This window comes from Melozone crissalis, unplaced genomic scaffold (genome assembly GCF_028551555.1).
Source record: "Melozone crissalis strain CALT ecotype California unplaced genomic scaffold, PUWL_Pcris_2 ptg000018l_1, whole genome shotgun sequence".
NCBI lineage: Eukaryota > Metazoa > Chordata > Aves > Passeriformes > Passerellidae > Melozone > Melozone crissalis.
This window is the reverse complement of record NW_026535796.1, coordinates 2,960,880-2,986,067: the sequence shown is the minus strand read 5'-3', so window position 1 is coordinate 2,986,067 and position 25,188 is coordinate 2,960,880. Positions and strand designations below refer to the sequence as shown.

Sequence of the window (25,188 nt, the reverse complement as noted above, 5' to 3'; positions counted from 1 at the left end):
CCCTGAAGCCTTCCCTTCTCCAGGCTGAACAGCCCCAGCTCAGAGACCTCAGAGAAGCCACAGGGAGGGGGTTGATGCCCCGTGGAGACAATGGTGACAAACACAGATGTCACCCTGCTCCTGGAAGGGGGTGGCTGTGCTGAGGAGCACGGACGTCTCCTCCCCTTGGAGCTGCACCATCTGAGCCTGCTGAGGGAGAGGCCAAAGCCAGGGCAGAGGAAGAATTTCTGAAGGCACCAAAGAACCAGCAAGGATATCAGTAAAAACAGTAAAATCAGTAAAAAGGTTTAACAATGAGCAACAGCACACCAAAGTGCTGTCCCTGTGTGTGTTTTTGTGTGTGTTCAAGGGCATCTGACAAAAGGACACAGGGTAGGGATAAAAAGAAGGTTAAGGATAAAAAAGAAAAGAGCCTAAAAGATTTACAGCACTCCAACTTAACAGTATTCCATTTATAGTTTCAAGTTAGCCATTCAACAGAGGAACATCTCTTAACTGCTTTAACTTACGTCTTATACTTCCTTCCAGGCCTGCCCCAGTGAGATGTCTCAGGTACTACTAACACAGCTGAGAGAGCAGCATTTCTGCCACATTTGCCAGAGCAGATGCAGACGTGTGTGCACACAGCCAGCCAGGCAGAGTGAGTGCAAGGTGCCTGTGAGCAATTGCCCTGGCAGGCAGTGAAATGCTCCCTGCGGATCCCTTTGCATCTCCCTGGGCCAAGGGCTGGGCCTGGAGCCCTGGGGGGATGGGCCCAGGAGCCGTCGGCGTTCAGGGATCAGCCCAGGGCAGCAGCCGGGAGAGATCCCAGCTGGGAGAGGCCCCAGTGCCAGGGAGCTTCTGCTCAGCGCTGCTGGGCCCAGCAGAGCTCCAAGGCTCTCCTTTGGGGCCGCTGCTCACAGGGCCCCAAGGCATGGGCGGCACTCACAGCAATGGTTCAGCCTGGCCACACTTGGGGCCGGCAGCTTCCTGGGACAGTGGCAGAGCAGGGATGCTGTGGCATCCAGGGCAGTACAATAATTTGCAAGGCTGTTGATAAAAGCCCAGGAGGTGGTTGGACAGCAGCAGTTGCTGGGAGCAGAGGGTGTTTCTGATCAGCGCCACAGGAGCTGAGCCCAGGGGCTGCTCCTCAAGGCTGAGGCCTCCCAAGCACAGATCAGAGTTCAGAGTGGCCTGGAAAGGGGCTGGGGATGCAGCAGCACAGGGAGGGTGATCCTGTGGGTATTTATTGATCAGGAGACTCAAGCAATCTCTCAGCCACTGTCCCAGGGTCCTTCAGCAGTGCAGTGGAAGAGATCAAGAGGCTCAGGCCTCTCTGTACATGGTGGTCTCATGGCTGTGGGCAGTGTTTTCTTCTGGCTCCTCAAAGACCCTCTGGAGGGAGAGCAGGAGGGACTCCACAGAGCAGGGCCTCCAGCACCTCCCCACCAAGAAGCAAATGATGGGGTTGCTGCTTCTGTGGATGCAGATGAGCAGGAAAAGAACCTGGGAGGGCAAAATGGTGTAGCTGAGTTCCTGCAGGAAATGGCAGAGGATGAGGGGCAGAGTGAAGAGCACAAAGAGGCAGATAACAATATCGAGTCTCTTGGGCTGCTGCTGATGGGAGCCAGGCTTGAAATGAGTGAAGACAATTTTGCTGGAAATGAGGATGAAGGGAGCACAGAGGAGGAGGTTGAAGGCGTGCATGGAGATGTAAGAAACCCAGCAATGCTCAGATAGCAGGACAATGCATGGAGAAAATATTATGGCAATGACAATGATGAAAGTGATGAAGAAGGCCCCGAGCATGGCATGGATCACCTTCAACAGCTGCTTGGGATGGTGGCAGCAGTGCCAGAGCAGGCAGTGGGTGGACCTGCACCTCTTGATGCTGATGAATGTCAGTGTGCACAACCACACGCTGTGTGACACTGCTGAGATCCTGAAAAGCAACCCACGTACTGCAAGGGCATGATGCTAGAGCAGGACACATTCTCCAGCAGGAAGAGCAGAGTGGAGGGCAACACAAAGAGGAGGAGGAGGAAGTCCAAAAAAGTCAGCATCAGAATGTAAAGGATGGTGTTGTTCCTGGACAAAAAGTGGGACCCAAGGAGCCAGAGCACAGCCCCGTTCCTGGCCAGCCCACAGAGGCAGATGACCAGGGTCACACTGTGGGTGGCCACACTGGTGACATCTGTCTCACAGAGATCATCTCCTTCAGTGGGTGAGGCAGGAGATGGGGACACGGTGGTCACCTCCAAGGGTGGACGCTGGGCAGGCAGTGGGATGTGGCCCCTGGCTGTGGTCAGAGTGGATGGGCAGTCAGTGCTTGGAGAATCCAGGGATGGACCATGTGGCTCCTCAGCATCTCCCTACTGTGGGAAGGGTTCAGTGGGGATGAGTGAGATGTGCAGGGGAGGAGGGCAGTGGGAAGAGGAGGGTAGTGGGAATTGTGGGTTGGGAGAGGGAAGCAGTGTGCTTGGACTGTTCAGCAGGAGATGCAGAAGGGAAGTGCTGGATAGAGGAGGGAGGATCTGGGGAGGGCCCTGCGGTCACTGGGAGAGGGTGGCAGGAATAGAGCAGCTGCTGCAGGAGAGGAAGGTGGGCTAGGGAGGAAGGCAAACATTCCACTGACCTGTTCCCTGTGGGGCAGCAGCAGACAAAGGGGTCTGTGCAGATCAGCGGCGCTTCCTGGTCCCTCTTGCTCCTTTGGGATCCATGTCCTAAAGCAGCTCCTGCCAGGTCAGGGACATGAAGGAGAAAGTGCCCAGATCACCAGGAGCTCCCCATTCCCGTCCTGCTGGCTCCTCTCTGTATGTTCTGTCCTGGTGTTGCTCCCCAGACGTCAGTGGAGTCAAAGGGGAGTTGGAAATTGCAGCTTTTGGTATTTCAGAACCTCACTTCCTCAGTGTTTTTGTCTTGGTTTTTATCTTCTACAGAGGAAGTAGCTTTTGAGAAAAGCACCAAATGAAACATTTTGCAAATGGCTCCTCATTTCCTTCTGATGAGAAACATTCCTGTCCTGCAGAGTGTCCCATTCTCCAACTGCCTTCCCTCTCCTGATAGGTTTCTACCATTCCTTGCTTCTCTCTCCTGCGGTGTCACTGTCCCTCCAGCAGCAGAGGGATGCTGGTGGTGCTGGTGGTACTGGAATGCTGGCAGTGCTGGCAGTGCTGGTGAGTCAGCTGGCTGCTTGTCAGAAGTAACTCCTATTTAGGGAGGAGCTCTGGGATCATTGCCAAAGCCTCCCCTGGGTGGAAAGAAGCAGAGCTGAGCTTGTCCCTATCCTATCCTATCCTATCCTATCCTATCCTATCCTATCCTATCCCAATCTCTGCACCCCATCCCCACCCCACTCTCCATCCTCACCCCATCCTATCACATCCCACAGCTTTCCCAGATGGAGCCGTTCCCCCACTCTGAGCGTGGCCTGTCAGGCTCTGCTCTCCTCTGCCTTTGCCAGCATCCAGACCCCCTCCAGCCCCCTCTGACCCTCTCCTGACCCCTCCAGCCTGCTCTGACACCCCAGAACCCACCCAGGGCTGATTTTTTCCCCTGACAGTCACACTCCTCCCCTGCTCCACCAGGGACCCTGGCAGTGTCCCTGCTCCTCTTGGCCACAGGGTTCTAGGACCCAGGAGGGAGGAGGAAAGCCCAACTCCAATGTGCTCCTCAGGATCACACAGGATGATAAATGTGCCTGGAGCCAGTGCAGAAACAGATTTGCAGGCCTGCAGTGGTTTTGGGGCAAGTTCTGTAACAAGAACTCTGTGAAGAAGCAAGAGCACATGGCCAAAGGAAAAGTTCAAGCCAAGGTCACCTTTAATATCTCAGCACTCAGTGAATGCAACCACCAGAGACCCCTCTGAATGATCCTTTAGGGTCAGGAAAGGACTTGGAGTGGGACACATGGATATTAGTTCTAGGAATATTATATTTATGTATTAGCTAAGAAACACACTTAAATGACCGTGTATGGTTATGATGGATAAAACCCCCGTTGTAACCCCTGTAACCACACACAGACCAGGGAGAGATCCTTCTGTATGTGCCTTGCAGCTAGGGAATTCCTGCTTCCTAATGCTTCCCATTGTGTTAGAAAGTTTATTTCAGCTGATCTCAGTGTCACGATATAGAGGGGAAGCACAGGGCAGAGGAGGGGGGAGCTTTGGAGGGCACTGGGGTCACCCAGAGAGGGTGTCAGGAACAGAGCAGCTGCTGCAGGAGAGGAAGGTGGGGGAGGGAGGAAGGCAAACATTCCACTGACCTGTTCCCTGTGGGGCAGCAGCAGGCAAAGGGGTCTGTGCAGATCAGCGGCGCTTCCTGGTCCCTCTTGCTCCTTTGGGATCCGTGTCCTAAAGCGGCTCCTGCCAGGTCAGGGACATGAAGGAGAAAGTGCCCAGGTCACCAGGAGCTCCCCATTGCCGTCCCGCTGGCTCCTCTCTGTGCCCTGTCCTGGTGTTGTTTCACAAGGCTTGGTGGAGTCAAGGGGGAGCAGGAAATTGCATCTTTGGCTACATCAGAATTTCCCTTACTCTGAGTTATTTTTCTTGACCATTTTTTTCTGTCATAGAGGAAGTGGCTTGATATGCAGATTTCTTTGAATGGCTCCTCATTTCCTCCTGATTATAAACTCTTTTCCAAATGGGACATTCTTCAAATGCTTTCCCTCTCTCAGCAAGTTTCTACCATTCCTCATTTATCTACCCTGAGGAGTCACTGTCCCTACAGGAGCAGAGAGCTGCTGGTGGGTCTGGTAGCACTGGAATGCTGCTGGCAGTGCTGGAAGTGCTCACAGCACTGTGCAGTCATCTGTGTGCTTCTCAGAAACAACTCCCATTCTGGGTTGATTTTCAGGATCATTGCCAAAACCTTCCCTGGCCCCAGGAAAGCAAACCGAGCAGAGAATTCCCATTTCTGTGATTGCAATGCAGACTCACACAGCCCAAGGGAAGGAGAGCACTGAGTTGCTTGCAACCAGGTCAGCAGCACTTGGAGCCCACCCTGATTACTGCAAATCCCCTTGATGATGCAATGAAAGCTATCAGGGACCAGGGTGATGTGATCCCCTTTCCAGCCCTTCATTAGGGCTCATCCTCCTCCTCCTTAGACACGGAAGCCCTTGTGTTTGTTTTTACCTCACCCCATCCCTCTGAGCAACCTGTGCCAGGGCCTCAGTGCCCTCACAGGGAAGGATTTCTTCCCAATGTCCAATCTGACCCCACCCTCTGTCAGTGGGAAGCCATTCCCCCTTGTCCTGTCACTCCATGCCCTTGTCCAAAATGCCTCTCCACCGGTTCTAGAGCCCCATCAGCTCCTGGATCATGAAGTGTTTGCCCTTGAAAGGACTGGGCTAGTGAGGGGATGTGAGATTCCATAGCTGGGGACACAAACATGATGTCAGCAGGAAGAGAGGTGACAGTTGTGGTCCCAGGGCCAGCAGTTTCCAGCAGGAGCATCCCAGATCCCTGAGGCACATGTGAGACTGGGTGGGAATCATCTCACCTCAGCTTCTTAGGAATTCCTTGAATTCACTGTGGGCTGCTGTCTGACTGCCAAGAGAGTGTAGAGGATGACTCAGATGAAACCTGCAACTTTCTAAGGATCAATGCCGAGAGAGCAGCATGGATTTACCTTCTCTCTCAGAAGAAATGTAATTGGTGAAATCCTAAATCATCCCTCTGCTGTGTTCCTGTGCTCCAGCCAGCCCGGTGGGAAGGCATCCCAGGGGAGCTGGAATGAGGAGAGCCACAACAACTGGAGCCAGTGTGACAACAGGCAGTGGAGCAAAGTGCCTGTCCCGCTGCTGCTGCTGCTGTGCCTGTGTGGGATGGTGGGAATGGGGCTGTGCTCTGGCTCCTTGGCCAACTGCAGTGCCCTCCCTCTGACTGACTTCCTGGCTGGGAGCTGTGCAAAGGAATTCACCCCCTCTGGTAGTGTTGCCTTCCAGAGGGCTTTTGATGTCTTTGTGCCAGAGCTAGGGAATAGGGACAATAGAGGGGAGTCATCATCAAGTGGAATCATCATGAAAGAGAGGCATCATAAAATAGAACAATAAAATATCCAGAGTTGGAATGGAGCCACAAACACCATGGAGTTGAGCTCCTGGCCCTGCACAGGACATCCCAGCAATCCCAGCCTGTGCCTAAGAGCATTGTCCAAATGCTCCTTGAGCTCTGTCAGGCTGGTGCTGTGTGCAGGAGGGGAACTCCTGCTTGGGGTGGTTTCTGGATGACCTGAGGAATCATCATGGAATAGTTTGGGTTGGAAGGAACCTTAGAGATCATCTCATTCCATCTCTCCTTCTGCCATGGGCAGGGAAACCCAGGAAAACTTTTGGTTTGAAGTCGGTGCTCTTTAGAAAGGAAGGTCAGGGAGGGAGTGGCCTGGGTGACACTGGAGTCAAGAAAGGTGCTGGGAACTTGGAAAAGTACATTGAGGATCATGATCTTGTTGCACTTGCCTTGAGAGAATCCCCTTGGCTGAAATGTCATTCCCTGGATAAGATGTTGTGGAAAGATCCTACTCTCCACTGGGCAGAAAAAGTGGAGACAGGGAGAGAAAACCCCTTTCAGAGGTCAAAGTGTCTCTGTTCTCTTAATTATAATCAACTTGTTAGGAGTTAGAAATGCTTATGAGCATTATAAATGTTCCTAAGATCTTAAACCTCATGTGTGTCTCAAAGTTTCACTCCACAGAAGGCTTTCACTCAGTTCCCTTTCCAGAAGCAGTGGTGCATTGGTTTCCCTGGATTTAAGGCAATGGGAAAAGGAGGGACAACTTCCCCCTGAGCAAGAGATGTGGCTGCTGCCCAGGTCTCTCCCAGCAGGAATCAGGAGCTCTTGGCACTGCCAACATCATCCCAACCATTGCAGGCACGTGCCTTAGGAAGGGCTGTGGTATGAGACAGGAAGCTGCCCTGCTCCCAGACCAGCCAGAGGCTTTAGAATGGGATAAAAGAAGGAAATGAGCCATGTTGGATGCTGTTCAACAGGGACAGGCTCAGCAGTCATGCCTGGATGCTTTTTATTCAACAAATTTTGGGTCCGATATTACCCCAATGCAGGCAAAAAACCCCCATGAATCCAAATCTGATTGAGGGGTAGTTTCAGAATGACAAAGATCAGGAGAGGCTGGACTGTGGCTGGAGCTGCTGTGCAGAGTGGCTGTGCAGCTCCTCCTGAGGGTGGCCAGGTTCAGGATGGAGGTGCTCAAGGGCTTCCCTGGACACTGATGCTGGGGAACCAGAGGATGGATGGCCCCATTCTGCAGAAGAGCAGCATAACCCCCTAATCTCTGTGCAATTCAATGGTCCGAGCATCTGGTGATGGGAATTTCCATATTCCATGTACTTTCTGGATACAGGCACAAAGGATCAGTGGAGTTCACTCTCAACACTGCATTTTACTCTGAAGGATTTGATTCTGGAATTGAAGAATGTGAGACATTCCCACTGAAAGGATAAGGGAATGTTGCTGTCCCTCCCCAGCTCTGCAGCCCTACCTGGTGTCCCTTCCCATCAGCTGGGAATGCAGGGCCGGCTCTGCTGGACAGAAGGGGAAGGATGCTCCCTGTGATCCCAACCCCTCTCCTGCCATCCAGAGGCACCAGCCCTGCAGGGATTTGGGAAATCACTGCGACCCCATGCTGGGTGTGTCCCCAGGGATTAAGGTGTCCCATTCTTTGCAGGCAAGAGCTCCCTGGAAACACCAGGGAACTCATCTGCTGAGGCAAAGGAGATGGAGTTCATTCCCTGGGGCTGAGGCCATGAGGGTCATTGCATGGGGAATAGAGCTGGGGAACAGCACTGAGCCCAGCTGCACTGCTTGGAGCCATGTGGATCCAGGATCAAGGACGAAACCATGCTCTAATGTGCTCCCTGCAGAGCATCCCGCAAAAATCACCCAAGGCAATGCTCCTGCTCCCTTTTGCTGCAGGAATACACCACCATGGGGAGGGTGATCCTGTGTGTATTGATTCATCAGGAGGCTCAAGGAAACCGTCAGCCATTCTCCTCAGGTCCTACAGCAGAGCAGTGGAAGGGATCAAAGTGCTGTGAGAGTCTGTTCGAAATATCCTTGATTTTTGCGTCATAATTGCCAGGAAGACCACCAAAAAGTCAAAAACTGTTGAGCGGGTGGGATATGGGGAATCACATTCTTCTTAGCTCAATGTGTCCACAGGTGTTGTTTGATAACACGCCACGCTGATCTTGAAGGGGCACCCTGCCCTTTCTGAACAATGGACCTGGACTTTCTCCCCACCTCCTGGCCTGGCTGGTTTGAGCTTTGGGGTGGTCCCTCTTCCAAGAGAAGACCCCTCTCGCCTGCCTTCCACCATCATGACAGACAAGCAGAGATGTAGGCCTCTTCATCAAGGAACCAAGACAAGAAACCCCTGTGCAAGAAAACCCCCCTCACACCTTCTTCCAGAGACTGGGATGGAACCCTTCTCAACTCGGGGGAGGTGTGCAGTGTGGGGAGGAAAAGCTGCCCAGAGTAAGCGCAGTGTGAGCACTGGGCCGTGAAAACAATGGTACCTGTTGCCTGGCTTGAGTTTGTGTACCCCCTATTCTTTTCCCCCTCGCAGACCTTTGTTTCAGCTGAGAAACCATTCCCCTTCCCCCAGTGAAAGATGGTATAACTGGGGTCCTGGTCAGCTGTGCCTTTTGGGATCTCCCTGGACGTGGCCTGGTGAGCTTTTGACGGCTGGACCTCAAAGGATAAAAGCAGCATCACGTTTTGGTAGCTATACCCATCTCCCATCCTTTCCTCCCTCTTTTCCTTATCTTCTCCTTTTTTCCCTGGTTCCCCCCTCACCAACGCATTTCTGTTGTGTTTAAGTCAATAAAACTGCATTTGTTGATTTTGTTACTGCAAATCCCCTGTGCCTCTGTGTGTTCTTTTTGCACCTTAAAATCACCACGTTACCCATTCACTAGGGCGGATCGCGAGAAGTGCCCAGACCGCTGTGTCCATGATGGACTCATCGCTGTGGGCGATGTGTTCTTCAGCCACCTCAAAGACCCTGTTTTCTTCTGCCTCCTCAAAGACCCTGTTCTGCCTCCTCAAAGACCCTCTGAAGGGAGAGCTGGAGGGGCTCCATGGAGCAGGGCCTCCAGCATCTCCCCACCAAGAAATAGATGAAGGGTTTGATGCTGCTGTGGATGCAAGTGAGCAGGAAAACAACTTGTGAGGACACAGTGCTGTAACCGAGCTGCTGCAGGAAATCACACAGATTGAGGAGGAGATTGAGGAGCACAATGAGGAAGATAATGATGGCATACCTCTTGGGTTGCTGCTGCTGGGAGCTCTGCCTGGCGTTAATGAAGCTGACTGTGCTGGAAATGAACACGGGTGCAACGACGAGGAGAAGGATGAGGGTGTACATGGAGATGAGAGCTGCCCGGCAGTGCTGCTGCTCTTGTGATGGGCACAGGAATGTCACTGTGGGAATGACAACAAACAGAGCGAAGAAGGCACAGAATTGGAAACTAAGCACCAGCCACACCAGGCGCAGAGAAGGCTTCCAGCAGCAGCAGAGCCAGCAGAGCTTGTACCACATAAAGGTGTTCTGCATCATCCAGAGCACCCTGTAGGTGGAGACCACTGAGAGCTGGAAAAGGATGTCCAGGTACATCAAGGGCAGGATAGGAGGGCAGGACACATCCTCCACCAGGAAGAGGAGGGCGGAGGGGAGTGCAAAGAAGAGGAAGAGGAAGTCAGTGAAAGCCAGGTCAAAGATGCCAAGGTTGCAGGTTTTCAGTCTGAGGAGCCAGAGCACAGCCCCATTCCCAGCCAGCCCACAGAGGCCAATGAGCAGTGTCACACTGTGTATGGCCACGCTGGTGACATCTGTCTCACACAGATCATCTCCTTCAGTGGGTGAGGCAGGAGATGGGGACACGGTGGTCACCTCCATGGATGGACGCTGGCAGGCAGTGGGATGTGGCCCCTGGCTGTGGTCAGAGTGGATGGGCAGTCAGTGCTTGGAGAATCCAGGGATGGACCATGTGGCTCCTCAGCAGCTCCCTGCTGTGGGAAGGATTCAGTGGGGAAGAGTGAGGTGCGAGGGTTTTCAGCAGGGCATGTGGAAGAAAAGCTCAGGGCAGAGGAGGGGGGAGCTGGAGGGGGCACTGGGGTCAGCCGGAGAGGGTGTCAGGAACAGAGCAGCTGCTGCAGGAGAGGAAGGTGGGGTAGGGAGGAAGGCAAACATTCCACTGACCTGTTCCCTGTGGGGCAGCAGCAGGCAAAGGGGTCTGTGCAGATCAGCGGCGCTTCCTGGTCCCTCTTGCTCCTTTGGGATCCATGTCCTAAAGCGGCTCCTGCCAGGTCAGGGACATGAGGGAGAAAGTGCCCAGATCACCAGGAGCTCCCCATTCTCATCCTGCTGGCACCTCTCTGTGCCCTGTCCTCGTGCTGCTCCCCAAGGCTAAATGGGGTCATAGGGCAGGCGGAAATTGTTTTACAACTTCAGCTACGTCAGAGCTCCACTCCCTCATTGTTATTTATCTTGATTATTTTTTTTTCTTGGCCCCAAAGGAATTGGCTTTTGTCACAAGTCCACATGAAGGATTTTGCAAATGGCTCCTCTATTTCTTCTGATTAGAAACATTCCTTCCCTGCACAATGTCCCATTCTCCAACTGCCTTCTCTTTAACATTCCTCATTTCTCTTCCCTGAGGGGTCATTGTCCCTCCAGCAGCAGAGGGATGCTGGTGGTGCTGGTGGCACTGGAATGCTGCTGGCAGTGCTGGCAGTGCTGGTGAAGAGTCTGGCTTCTTGTCAGAAACTGCTCCCATTTTGGGAAAAGCTCCAGAATCATTGCCAGAACTACCCCTTTGCCCAATGAAGCAAAACTGAGGCAAGAATTCCCATTTTTGCATTCTCCCGCAGGCTCACACAGCTCAAGGGAAGGACAGCACTCTGTTGCTTGCAGCCAGGCTATCAGCAATTGGGGCCCACCCTAATTACTGCCAATCCCCTTGATGATGCAATGAAAGCTATCAGGGACCAGGGTGCTGTGAACTCCCTGCCAGCCCTTCACCAGAGCTGCTCCTGCTCCTCCTCAGTCCTCGGAACGCTTGGGGTTGTTTGTGACACCTGATCCCAGACTGTCCCTTTGCAAGCAGAGATAACTGCCGCTATACCAGATTGCTCCAAACCCCATCCAGCCTGGCCTTGGTGACTTTCAGGGATCCAGGGACAGCCACAGCCTCACAGGGCAACCTGTGCCTGGGCCCCAGCACCCTCACAGGGAAGGATTTCTTCCCAATATCCAATCTGACCCCACCCTCTGTCAGTGGGAAGCCATTCCCCCTTGTCCTGTCACTCCATGCCCTTGTCCAAAGTCCCTCTCCACCTCTCCTGGAGCCCCATCAGCTCCTGGATCATGAAGTGTTTGCCCTTGAAAAGATTGGGGTGGTGAGGGGATGTGAGATTCCATAGCTGGGGACACAAACACGGTGTCAGCAGGGAAGAGAGGTGACAGTTCTGGTCCCAGGGCCAGCAGTTTCCAGGAGAAGCATCCCAATCCCTGAGGCACATGTCAGCCTGGGTAGGAATCATCTCACCTCAGCTTTCTAGGAATTGCTTGGAATTCACTGTAGGCTGCTGTCTGACTGCCAAGGGAGTGTAGAGGATGACTCAGAGGAAACCTGCAACGTTCCAAGGATTAAAGCCACGGTGTTGTCAATGCAGAGAGATGGGGAGACTGACTTGGTGATCAGAATCCAATTTTATTGTGGGATACAAATCTTTATATACTATTTCAGGGGGACTAGTAATGTGTACTACAATGATTAGGTTAAAATCACATACACAATGTTATGCATCTAACAACATCTCTTGCTTCCAGAGTTTAATGGGATTTTCTTTTTCCGGTAAACCTGCCTTATTAATTCTTTTTGCAATCTAGGTCTAATTTTCAAAGTTCTGTTTGCTTTTGCCAAGGCATTCTGTTATCAAACTCCTATGTTAACCAGGTCCAAAGTCCATCATCTGTCTTGTGTCCCCCAACATTCCAATACCATGGGAGTAGCATTGATTTGCCTCTTCTCAGAAGAAATGACCTGGCAGAACTCCTAAATCATCCATCTGCTCTCTGCCAGTGCTCCAGCTCATGCACAGAATTTATTATTGTATGAATCCTCTTGGAAACTGAATGTTTAAGGTGAAGTACCACTGAACTTGCAGTATACAAGTGGGAAAAATAGATTTGAATCAGAAATCAAAGTTTAACAGGACATTTGTACTGCAGGGTACCAAAGATCCACCTCAAGAATGAGAGGGGGAAAGTTCAGGCTGTTCAAAAGACAAGATTTTGGGATTGAGGTTGCTATAAAATAGAATAGAAGCTGAGATGGAGCCCAAGTGCTTTGGGCACAGGTGTGGTTGCTGAGGCTCTCTCCCGTTGCTCATTTCCCGGGCAGAGTGAAGAGCAGCTGAGGAGCAGAGCCCTGAGCCCGTGGCAGGCTCTGAGGCAGCTGCCTGTGTGTGAGAGCCCTGGAGAACACGAGGCAGCACGGAGAGCAGGGGCTGTGGCAGGAGCTGGGACAGAGCCCGTGCCGGACGCTGCTCGGGCTCAGCCCGCGGGCTGCGCTCCCCTTTGCCAAGGGACCATTCCAGGGAACCTCCTGCAGATCCCGGCCCAGGGACAGCAGCTGGAGCCTGGCAGCTGCGCAAAGGAATTCACCTCTTCTGTAATTGTTGCATTGCAGAGGTCTGTTGAGGATGTGCCTAGGAAATAGGGACAACACCTGGGAGTCATCATCAAGTGGAATGATCATGAAAGAGAACCATCATGAAATAGAGCCACTCTAACCCAGTGTTGGAAGGGAGCCACAAGGTTCATGGAGTTGAGCTCTTGGCCCTGCACAGGACATCTCAACAATCCAGCCTGTGCCTGAGAGCATTGTCCAAATGCTCCTTGACCTCTGTCAGGCTGCTGCTGTGTGCAGCAGGAGAACTCCTGCCTTGGCTGGATGCAGACTGACGTGAGGAATCCTCATGGAATTGTTTGGGTTAGAAGGAACGTTAGAGATCATCTCATTCCATCTTTCCTTCTACCATGGTACAGGACATCCAGGAAAACTTATGTTTGAAATCTTTGCTCTTTTGAAAGGAAGCTCAGGTAGGGGTAGGCCTGGGTGACTGGGAAGTAGAAAACGTACATTGGAGGATCATGATCCTCCTGCATTTGCCTTCGGAGAAATTCCCTGGCTGAGTTGTTCATCCCTGGAAAAGAGGTTGCACCTTGGAAAGTGTCTTTCCAATAAACAGGAAAATGGGAGACAGAGAGAGAAAAACCTTCTCAGATGTCCAGGTGTCTCACTCTCATGTGTATGTCCAAAGCCTGACTCACCGCACAAGGCTTTCACTCTCACCTGCCTTTGCAGAAGCAGTGGCACGTTGTTTTCCCCTGGATTTAAGGCAGTGGGAAAGGAGGGACAACTTCCCCCTGAGCAAGAGATGTGGCTGCTGCCCAGGTCTCTCCCAGCAGGAATCAGGAGCTCTTGGCACTGCCAACATCATCCCAAGCATTGCAGGCACGTGCCTTAGGAAGGGCTCTGGTATGAGACAGGAACCTGCCTTGCTCCCAGAGCAGCCAGAGGCTTTAGAATGGGATAAAAGAAAGAAATGAACCATTTTGGAAACTGTTTAACAGGGACAGGCCCTGCAGTGAAGCCGGGATTTTGTTTATTCAACAAATTCAGAGGCTGGGACTACCAGAGGGGAAAGCAACAAAAACCATGAATGCAAATCTGATTGAGGGGTGGTTACAGAATGACAAAGATCAGGAGAGGCTGGGCTGTGGCTGGAGCTGCTGTGCAGAGTGGCTGTGCAGCTCCTCCTGAGGGTGGCCAGGTTCAGGATGGAGTTGCTCAAGGGCTTCCCTGGACACTGATGCTGGGGAACCAGAGGATGGATGGTCCCAGTCTGCACAAGAGCAGCATAACCCCCTAATCTCTGTGCAATTCAATGGTCCAAGCATCTGGTGATGGGAATTTCCATATTCCATGTACTTGGCACAGGAGTTCAGTGGAGTTCAGAATTGACCCTGCACTTTACTCCGAAGAATTCAATTCTGGAATTGAAGAATGTAAGAAATTCCCACTGAAAGGATAAGGGAATGTTGCTGTCCCTCCCCAGCTCTGCAGCCCTACCTGGTGTCCCTTCCCATCAGCTGGGAATGCAGGGCTGGCTCTGCTGGACAGAAGGGGAAGGATGCTCCCAGTGATCCCAACCCCTCTACTGCCATCCAGAGGCACCAGCCCTGCAGGGATTTGGGAAATCACTGCCACTCCATGATGGGTGTGTCCCCAGGGATTAAGGTGTCCCATTCTTTGCAGGCAAGAGCTCCCTGGAAACACCATGAAACTCATCTGCTGAGCCAAAGGAGATGGAGTTCATTCCCTGGGACCGAGGCCATGAGGGTCACTGCATGGGGAATAGAGCTGGGGAACGGCACTGAGCCCAGCTGCACTGCTTGGAGCCATGTGGATCCAGGAGGGAGGAGGAAAGCCATGCTCCAATGTGCTCCCTGCAGAGCATCCCACAAAAATCAGCCAAGACAATGCCCCTGCTCCCTTCTCCTGCAGGAGTACAACATGACGGGGAGGGTGATGCTCTGGATATTTATTGATCAGGTGACTCAAGGAATCCCTCAGTCACTGTCCTAGGGTCACTTAGCAGTGCAGTGGGAGGAATTAACAGGCTCAGACCCCCGTGTTCATGGCAGGATCATTTCTCCATGCAGTTTCTTTTTCTGCTCCTCAAAGACCCTCTGGAGGGAGAGCCGGAGGGACCCCATGGAGCATGGCCTCCAGCACCTCCCCAACAAGAAGTAGATGAAGGGTTTGATGCTGCTGTTGATGCAGGTGAGCAGGAAAAAAACCTCTGATGACACAACGATGTAACTGAGTTGCTGCAGGAAATTCCAGAGGCTGAGGAGGAGAGTGAAAAGCGCAATGATGAGGATAACGATGTCGCGCCTTTTGGGCTGCTGCTGCTGGGAGCCCACCTTGGAATTAATGAAATCAACTGTGATTGAAATGAGCATGGGTATAACAAAGAGGAGCAGCATGATGATGTACATGGGGATGAGAGCTGCCCGGCAGAGCTCCTGCTCATCTGATGGGCACAGGAATGTCACTGTGGGGATGACAGCAAAGAGAGCAAAGAAGGCCCAGTATTGGACACTTTCCACCGCCCACGTCAGGCGTAGAAGAAGGTTACAGCGACAGCAGAACTAGCAGAGCTTGTACATATATACAACACGTCTCCTGGGCATCAGCCATAACAGCGCCCAGTAGTAGGAGACCACTGAGAGCTGGAAAAGGAAACTCAGGTAGAGCAGGGGCATAACAGGAGAGCAGGACACATCCTCCACCAGGAAAAGGAGGGCCGAGGGGACTGTGAGGAGGAGGAAGAGGAAATCAGTGACAGCCAGGACAAAGAAGCGATAGTTGGGGATTTTCAGGTTGAGGAGGCCGATGACAGCCCCATTTCCAGCCAGCCCACACAGGCAGATGAGCAGGGTCACACTGTGTATGGCCACGGTGGTGACATCTGTCTCACACAGATCATCTCCTTCAGTGGGTGAGGCAGGAGATGGGGACACGGTGGTCACCTCCATGGATGGACGCTGGGCAGGCAGTGGGATGTGGCCCCTGGCTGTGGTCAGAGTGGATGGGCAGTCAGGGCTTGGAGAATCCAGAGATGGACCATGTGGCTCCTGAGCAGCTCCCTGGAGTGGGAAGGGTTCAGTGGGGAGGAGTGAGATGTGTAGGGGAGGAGGGCAGTGGGAATGGTGGGGTGTGAGAGGGAGGTGGGAGGGTTGGGCTGTTTGGCACAGGGCAGAGGAGGGGGGACCTAGGGAGGGCCGTGTGGTCACCAGGAGAGGGTGTCAGGAACAGAGCAGCTGCTGCAGGAGCGGAAGGTGGGGTAGGGAGGAAGGCAAACATTCCACTGACCTGTTCCCTGTGGGGCAGCAGCAGGCAAAGGGGTCTGTGCAGATCAGCGGCGCTTCCTGGTCCCTCTTGCTCCTTTGGCATCCATGTCCTAAAGCAGCTTCTCCTAGGTCAGAACCATGCAGAAGAACGTCTCCACATCACCAGGAGCTCCCCACTCCTATCCCTCTCTGCCCTGTCCTGGTGATGCTCCCCAAGACTCAGTGGGGTCACAGGGCAGTCGGAATTGGTTTTACAACTTTGTCTGTATCAGATTTCCACAGCTTAGTGTTACTGATCTTGACTTTTTTTTCCTTTGCTACAAAGGAGGTCGATTTTTAAATGGCTGTGCAATATTTTCTGATAAGAAACAGTCCTTCCCAGCTCAAGGTGCATTCTGTAACTGCCTTCCCTCTCACAGTAGGTTTCTACCATTCCTCACTTCTCTTCTTTGAGAGGTCATGCTCCCTCCTGCAGCAACAGAATGCTGGAGCTGCTGGTGGCGCTGGAGTGCTGGCAGTGCTGGTGAGGCAGCTGGGTGTTTCTCAGAAGTAACTCCGAGTCTAGGAATGGCTCCATGATACTTGCAAAAAGATGCCCTGGGCCTAACGAAGCACAGTTGAGCTGCTTCCTTGTTCTAACCCCATACCATCCTCATTCCTGCCCCCACTCCCCATCCCCACCCCGCTCCATCCTCACCCCATCCTATCACATCCCACAGGTTTCCCAGATGGAGCTGTTCCCTCACTCTGAGCGTGGCCTGTCAGGCTCTGCTCTCCTCCAGTGCGGAGATTTGGGATTCACGGCTTCCAGACCCCCTGCAACCCGCTCTGACCCTCTCCTGGCCACTCCAAAAATGACTCCAATACCCCAGATGCCCCTGGGACCCCGTCCCCCCCCGAACACCATTGATCTTCCCCTGCTCCACCAGGGACTCCTCGCAGTGCCCTGCTCCTCCTGGCCATAGGGTTCTAGGACCCAGGAGGGAGGAGGAAAGCCCAGCTCCAAGGTGCTCCTCAGGATCACACAGGATGATAAATGTGGCTGGAGCCAGTGCAAAAACAGATTTGGAAGCCTGCAGGGGTTTTGGGGCAAGTTCTGTAACAAGCAGCAAGAGCACATGGCCAAAGGAAAAGTTCAAGGCAAGGTCACCTTTAATATCTCAGCACTCAGTGAATGAGACCACCAGAGACCCCTCTGAATAATCCTCCAGGCCCAGGAAAGGACTTGGAGAAGGAGGTGGATGCATGGAAATGAGTCCTAGGAAAGTGATGTTTATATATTAGATAAGAAACACACTTTATTGACTCTGTGTGGTTGTGATGGATAAAACCCCTGTTGTAAAGTCTCACCCCAAACAGAAATTTGGAGTGATCCTTCTGTGTGTCGTCTGCTTCCTCATGCTTCTCATTGTGTTGGAAAGTTCATTCTGGCTGATTTTGGTATCACTCCAAATTCCCATCTCCACTCCTCATGCCATGCCATGCCATGCCATGCCATGCCATGCCATGCCATGCCGTGCCATGCCATGCCATGCCATGCCATCCCATCCCATGGCCGCTCCCCGTGTTGAAGCCCTGTCCCTCAGGCTCTGCTGCTCTCCAATCAGGACATTTGGGATCAGCACCATCCAGATCCTTCCTGGCGCCTCCTGCTCCCTCCCACACGCCCAGACCCCCGGGGACGCTGCCCCCCCTGCCCGCCAGCCCCGCTGCACCCGGGAGCAGGGACATCTCTGCTGTGACACTCACAGAGCCCTCGGGGTGGGGAATGCTGAGCCCCTGGGCCATCGTGTCCGTGCCAGCCCAGCTCTGGCACTGGGCATCATGGCTGCTGCAGGGAGCACAAGCCATGGCTGTGTCCTCTCCCTCCAGCCACATTCCCGGCTGGCAGCAGCAGCCAGAGGAAGCCGGGAAGCGCTGGCAGAGGGGGCAAAGGCAGCTCAGGGTTCACGGTGCTGTTTATTGATATCAGACCTCAGTGGGATGCAGGAACCAGGTGCCAGGGGGAATTCTGGGGTCACAGCCGTGTTGGGAAGGATCCCTTTCAGGAAAGCAGGTTTTAAGTGTTCTGGGAGGTGTGAGAGAGGAGGGAAAGCCATGCTCCAATGTGCTCCCCGCAGAGCATCCCTCCCACATGGCCCTTGGCAATGCCCCTGCTGCCTTCCCCTGCAGGAATTGAGGTGGGAGGGTGACCCTGTGGATGTTTATTAATCAAGTGACTCAAGGAAACCCTCAGGCAATGTCCTGGGGTGCTTCATCAGTGCAGTGGAGGGGATCAACAGGCTCAGACTGCCATGGAATCACTGAAATCATTCCCTGGTGGAACCATTGCTGCTGGCAGTGTTTTCTTTTGGCACCACAAAACCCTCCAGAGAGATTTCCTGAGGACCTCAAGGAGCAGTTCTTCCAGCATCTCCCTGCCTGGCATTAGATTATGAGTTTGATGATGCTTTTGATTCAGGCAAGCAGGAAACCAGGCTGGGAAGGCAGAATGGTGTAGCTGAGCTGCTGCAGGAAATTCAGAGGCTGAGGGGGAGAGTGATGAGGAGAGAGAGGAAGAAAATAATTTGGAGCCTTTTGGGCTTGCCCTTGTCTGAGCAACATGAGTCCTGAATGCAGAAGAATATACTGGAAATGAGCATGAAGGGAGCAAAGAGGAGGAGGTGGAGGGTGCGCATGGAGATGAGAGGCCATGGCAGTGCTCTTCATGAAACTGGCCCAGGGAAGCCACTGTTGGATTGAGAGCAATGACAGCAAAGAAAACCACAGCAGGACACTCACCACCATGCATGGCAGGCACTCAGAAAAGAAAGAGGAGCAGCAGCAGAAGAAACTGAAGGCTGCAGAGCCTAACCCTGACTTGTTCATGAAGAGCACACAGTACAGCCCCAGCACATGAGTGACAGCGGGAAAAGGAAGCTCAAGGACCCCAGGGGCATAATGGCAGAGCAGACCACATCCTCTACAAGGAGGAGCAGTGTGGGTGGGAGCGTGAGGAGGAGGAAGAGGAAGACAGCACTAGCCACGGTGAAGATGAAGTTGGTGGTGAAGCCGATGCGGAGGAGGCAGAGCACAGCCCCGTTCCCAGCCAGCCCACAGAGGCAGATGAGCAGGGTCACACTGTGTATGGCCACATCAGTGACATCTGTCTCACACAGATCATCTCCTTCGGTGGGTGAGGCAGGAGATGGGGACATGGTGGTCACCTCCATGGATGGGTGCTGAGCAGGCAGTGGGATGTGGCCCTGGCTGTGGTCAGAGTGGATGGGGAGTCAGTGCTTGAAAAATCCCAGTATGTGGCTCCTCAGCAGCTCCTGGCAGTGGGAAGTATTCAGTGGGGAGGAGTGAGATATGCAGGGGAGGAGGGCAGTGGAAATTGTGGGATGGGACAGGAAGGCAGTAAGTTTGGGCAGTTCAGCAGGGGATGTGGTAGGAAAGCGGAGGACAGAGAAGGGGGGAGCTGTGGAGTGCACTGCGGTCACTGGGAGAGGGTGTCAGGAACAGAGCAGCTGCTGCAGGAGAGGAAGGTGGGGTAGGGAGGAAGGCAAACATTGCACTGACCTGTTCCCTGTGGGGCAGCAGCAGGCAAAGGGGTCTGTGCAGATCAGCGGCGCTTCCTGGTCCCTCTTGCTCCTTTGGGATCCATGTCCTAAAGCGGCTCCTGGCAGGTCAGGGACATGAAGGAGAAAGTGCCCAGGTCACCAGGAGCTCCCCATTCCCATCCTGCTGGCTCCTCTCTGTGCCCTGTCCTGGTGTTGTTTCACAAGGCTCAGTGGGAGAGACAGAAATTAAATCTTTTGCAATGTCAGAATTTCCCGTCCTCTGAGTTATTAGTGTTGACTATTTTTTCCATAGAGGAAGTAGGTCAACATACAGATTTCTTTGAATGGCTCCTCATTTCCTCCTGATTATAAACTCTTTTCCAAATGGGACATTCTCCAAATGCTTTCCCTCTCTCTGCAGGTTTCTACCATTCTGCATTTATCTACCCTGAGAGGTCATTGTCCCTCCTGCAGCAGAGAGCTGCTGGTAGGGCTGGTGGCACTGGAATGCTGCTGGCAGTGCTGGAATTGCTCGCAGCACTGTGCCAGCAAGTGGGTGCTTCTCAGAAACAACTCCCATTCTGGGAAGGGCTCTGGGATCATTGCAAAACCTTCCCTGGCCCCAAGAAAACAAATTGAGCAGAGAATTCCCATTTCAGTCATTCCAATGCAGGCTCACACAGCCCAAGGGAAGGAGAGCACTCAGTTGCTTGCAGCCAGGTCAGCAGCACTTAGAGCCCACCCTGATTACTGCCAATCCCCTTGATGATGCAATGAAAGCTATTAGGGACCAAATTTTGGGGTGTTGTGATCCCCTTTCCCGCCTTTCATTAGAGCTCATCCTCCTCCTCCTCAGACATGGGAGCCCTTCTGTTTGTTTTTACCTGACCCCATCCCTCTGGGCAGCCTGTGCCAGGGCCTCAGCACCCTCACAGGGAAGGATTTCTTCCCAATATCCAATCTGACCCCACCGTCTGTCACTGGGAAGCCATTGCCCCTTGTTCTGTCACTCCCACTGCTGCTGCTGCTGCTGTGCCTGTGTGGGATGGTGGGAATGGGGCTGTGCTCTGGCTCCTCAGCTTCTGCATCCACAGGAACCCCATCACCCCCTGTGTGCTCAGCCTGGCCATGGCTGCCTCCACCTTCCTGCTCTCCATCACCATCACCCTGGGGATATTTTCTGTCCCAGAGAGCTTCTGCCACCAGCTGGGCTCGTGGGCTGTGCCAGCTGGGCTGAAGGTCCCCATCCTCTTGGCTTTCACTGCTGCTGTCTCCTCTCTGACAGCCCTCAGTGCTGTCACAACTCTGTTTGTCCTCCCGTGTCCTGCTGGCCCTGCCACGGCTCCCAGTGCTTCCCGGTGCTCCTGTGTGCCCTGCTCTGGCTGCTCTCCTTGCTGCTCACTGCCACCCTCCATTGCTGCCCTTTGGTGCCCATGGCCTTGGTGCTGAGCTGCCCCTTCTCAGTGCTCAGCCTGCCCTGTTCTGCTCTGGCCCTGCTGGCCAGGCTCCTGTGCTGCTCATGGAAACAGCTGCCAGGGAAGCTCTGTGCCCTGCTCCTGCTGCTCCTGTCATCTCCTTCCCCTTCTTCACTGCTGATTTTGGGCACTGGCTCTTGCTGAGGGCGTTTGACTTCTCTGTCTTTGCCCCCAGCCCCTCTCTCCTGCTCACCTGTGCCCAGAGCAGTGCCCTCCCTCTGATTGACTGCCTGGCTGGGAGCTGTGCAAAGGAATTCACCCCCTCTGGTAGTGTTGCCTTGCAGAGGGCTTTTGAGGCTTTAGTGCCAGAGCCAGGGCATAGAGATAACACGGAGCAGTCATCATCAGGTGGAATCATCATGCAAGATAGTCAGCATAAAATAGAAGCATAAAATATCCAGAGTTGAAAGGGACCCACAAGGATCATGGAGTTGAGCTCCTGGCCCTGCACAGGACATCCCAACAATCCCAGCCTGTGCCTGAGAGCATTTTCCAAATGCTCCTTGAGCTCTGTCAGGCTGGTGCTGTGTGCAGCAGGGGAACTCCTGCCTGGGGCAGTTGTGGGTGACAGGAGGAATCATCATGGAATGGTTTGTGTTGCATGCTGGTTTAGGGAAAATTTGGAGGAAACCTTCAAATGGGATCCCTCTAGTAAACAAATTCAAGCAGCCTCTCCCTCCCAGCTGGTTCAGGCAAAGATTTCCTTAGAGAAGGTGAAAAAACTGTTTAATTAATAAGCAAAGTACTCAGAAGCATAAGGAATTAAAACAATATTAAGCAATAACATCTATTTCTGTTCTGAAGAGTTGGCAAATTCAGACATTCCTTGTTGTGGAGTGCAGTTTGGCTCACTCAGTCCCTTCTCAGTCCCTCTGGTGCTGGAAAATGCCGCGTCCCAGGCCCTGGTGGGCCACAGGTGTGAGCTCCCAGTGCTCTTCTGGGTTTTCAGTCCAGAGCAGGTTTGAACAGTTCCAAGCCAAAGGAAAACCACAGTCCAGGGAACTTCTCTGCCTCAGCTAGCTGAAAAAGCCTAAAAGCAAAGGAGAGCTCTGTGCTGCATGTCTGTGCTGCAGACAGCACGGTCTGGGAGCAGGAATGGGGAGGAGTGAGCGCAGCTTCTGAAAACAAACTGCTGCATCTGCTCTGCCTCTCTTTGCTCAAGAGCCAGTCTGAAATGTGCAAAACCTATTTCTGGGCTAAACAGATGAATGGGGACACAATTCAGCATCATAAAGTCATCCCAGGACAGGTTGGAACCAATGGTAGAGATCATCTCATTCTATCTGTCCATCTTCCATGGGAATGGACAGCCAGGAAACGTTTTGCTTTGAAGTCTTGTTCTTTTGAAAGGAAGCTCAGGTAGGGAGTGGCCTGGGTGACACTGGACACAAGGAAGGTGCTGGGAAGTAGAAAAATGAGATTGGAGGATCATGATCGTTCTGCACTTGCCTTGGGAGGGACGCTCTGGCTGAGTTGTTCTTCCCTGGACAAGATGTTTCACCATGGAAAGTTTTGTCTCTCCAGTGGACAGTAAATGGGAGACCGAGAGAGAAAAACCCTCTAAAATGTCAAAGTCTCTCTCTTCTATTAATTATTAACACATCTGTTAATACATGATCCTATGGTGTTTAACCTCATGTGTGTATCCAAAGCCTGACTCACCAGCCACATCTTTCATTCTCACTTCCCTTTCCAGAAGCAGTGGCACGTTGCTTTCCCCTGGATTTAAGGCAGTGGGAAAAGGAGGGACAACTTCCCCCTGAGCAAGAGATGTGGCTGCTGCCCAGGTCTGTCCCAGCAGGAATCAGGAGCTCTTGGCACTGCCAACATCATCCCAAGCATTGCAGGCACGTGCCTTAGGAAGGGCTCTGGTATGAGACAGGAACCTGCCCTGCTCCCAGAGCAGCCAGAGGCTTTAGAATGGGAAAAAAAGTCTGAAATGAGCAATTTTGGACACTGTTTAACAGGGATAGGCTCTACAGTGAAGCCTGGATGTTGTTTCTTCAACAAATTCAGAGGGTGGGACTACCAGAGTGGAAAGAAACAGAAACCTTGAATCCAAATCTGACTGAGGGGTGGTTACAGAATGACAAAGATCAGGAGAGGCTGGGCTGTGGCTGGAGCTGCTGTGCAGAGTGGCTGTGCAGCTCCTCCTGAGGGTGGCCAGGTTCAGGATGGAGGTGCTCAAGGGCTTCCCTGGACACTGATGCTGGGGAACCAGAGGATGGATGGCCCCATTCTGCACAAGAGCAGCATAACCCCCTAATTTCTGTGCAATTAAATGATCCAAGCATCTGGTGATGGGAATTTCCATATTCCATGTACTTTCTGGATACAAGCACAGGAGTTCAGTGGAGTTCCCCATGGACCCTGCATTTTACTCAGAAGGATTCAATTCTGGAATTGAAGAATGTGAGACATTCCCAGTGAAAGGATAAGGGAATGTTGCTGTCCCTCCCCAGCTCTGCAGCCCTACCTGGTGTCCCTTCCCATCAGCTGGGAATGCAGGGCCGGCTCTGCTGGACAGAAGGGGAAGGATGCTCCCTGTGATCCCAACCCCTCTCCTGCCATCCAGAGGCACCAGCCCTGCACGGATTTGGGAAATCACTGCCATCCTGTAGTGCTGGGTCTGTCCCCAGGGATTAAGGTGTCCCATTCTTTGCAGGCAAGAGCTCCCTGAAAACACCATGGAACTCATCTGCTGAGCCAAAGGAGATGGAGTTCATTCCCTGGGGCTGAGGCCATGAGGGTCATTGCATGGGGAATGGAGCTGGGGAACAGCACTGAGCCCAGCTGCACTGCTTGGAGCCATGTGGATCCAGGAGGGAGGAGGAAAGCCATGCTGCAATGTTCTCCCTGCAGCGCATACCACAAAAATCACCCAAGGCAATGCCTGTGCTCCCTTCTCCTGCAGGAATACAACATGACGGGTAGGGTGATCCTCTGGGTATTGATTAACTGGGAAGAGCCAGGAAACCTTCAGCCTCTGTGCCGAGGTCCTTCAGCAGAGCAGTGGAAGTGATCAGCAGGCTCACACCCCCATGTCCATGGCAGGATCATCTCTGTGGGCAGTGTTTCCTTCTGGCTCCTCAAAGACCCTCTGGAGGGTGAGCCGGAAGGACTGCACAGAGCAGGGCCTCCAGCACCTCCCTGCCAAGAAGTAGATGAAGGGTTTGATGCTGCTGTTGATGCAGGTGAGCAGGAAAAAAACCTGTGAGGACACAGCGATGTAACTGAGCTGCTGCAGGAAATTGCAGAGGTTGAGGAGGAGAGTGAAGAGCACCATGATGAGGATAACAATGTCGCGCCTCTTGGGTTGCTGCAGCTGGGGGCACCACTTGGCCTTAATGAAATCTGTGCTGGAAACAAGCATGGGTGCAACAAAGAGGAGTAAGATGATGATGTTTGTGGAGATGAAAACTGCCTGGCAGTGCTTCTGCTGGTGTGATGGGCACAGGAATGTCACAGTGGGAATGACAGTGAATACAGCAAAGATGGCACAGTATTGGACACTGTCTACCACCCACCTCAGGCGCTCGGGAAGCTCCCTGCAGCAGCAGCGCCAGCAGAGCTTGTAAGCATTCAGCAGAGGGCTGCTGAGCATCAGCCAGAACAGTGCCCAGTAGTAGGAGACCACTGAGAGCTGGAAAAGGAAACTCAGGTATAGCGGGTGCAAGATAGGAGAGCAGGACACTTCCTCCACCAGGAAGAGGAGGGTGGAGGGGACTGTGGAGAGAAGGAAGAGGAAATCAGTGACAGCCAGGACAAAGAAGCCATAGTTGGGGCATTCCCGGTTGAGGAGGCAGAGCACAGCCCCATTTCCAGCCAGCCCACAGAGGCTGATGAGCAGTGTCACACTGTGTATGGCCACGCTGGTGACATCCGTCTCACACAGATCATCTCCTTCAGTGGGTGAGGCAGGAGATGGGGACACGGTGGTCACCTCCATGGATGGACGCTGGGCAGGCAGTGGGATGTGGCCCTGGCTGTGGTCAGAGTGGCTGGGCAGTCGGTGCTTGGAGAATCCAGGGATGGACCGTATGGCTCCTCAGCAGCTTCCTGCAGTGGGAAGGATTCAGTGGGGAGGAGTGAGATGTGCAGGGGAGGAGGGCAGTGACAATGGTGGGGTGTGAGAGGGAGGTGGGAGGGTTTGGCTGTTTGGCAGAGGATGCAGAAGCAAAGCTCAGGGCAGACAAGGAGGGACCTGGGTAGGGCCCTGCGGTCAGCAGGAGTGGGTGTCA

The 25,188-nt window shown here is 53.2% G+C and overlaps 1 protein-coding gene and 2 pseudogenes across 1 annotated transcript; 1 reads left to right on the top strand and 2 right to left on the bottom strand.

The window, feature by feature from the left end:
* Positions 1–1,305: 1,305 nt before the first annotated feature.
* Positions 1,306–13,212, bottom strand: LOC128937113 (mas-related G-protein coupled receptor member H-like). The gene is given in 5 exon segments (XM_054276478.1): positions 1,306–1,937; positions 1,940–2,249; positions 8,910–9,057; positions 9,266–9,745; positions 13,151–13,212. Coding segments are annotated over 5 exon segments (1,632 nt in total).
* A 1,483-nt stretch (positions 13,213–14,695) lies between these two features.
* LOC128936900 (mas-related G-protein coupled receptor member H-like) lies at positions 14,696–15,615 on the bottom strand (annotated as a pseudogene).
* A 3,007-nt stretch (positions 15,616–18,622) lies between these two features.
* Positions 18,623–21,339, top strand: LOC128937111 (mas-related G-protein coupled receptor member X2-like; annotated as a pseudogene).
* The last annotated feature ends 3,849 nt before the right edge of the window (positions 21,340–25,188 follow it).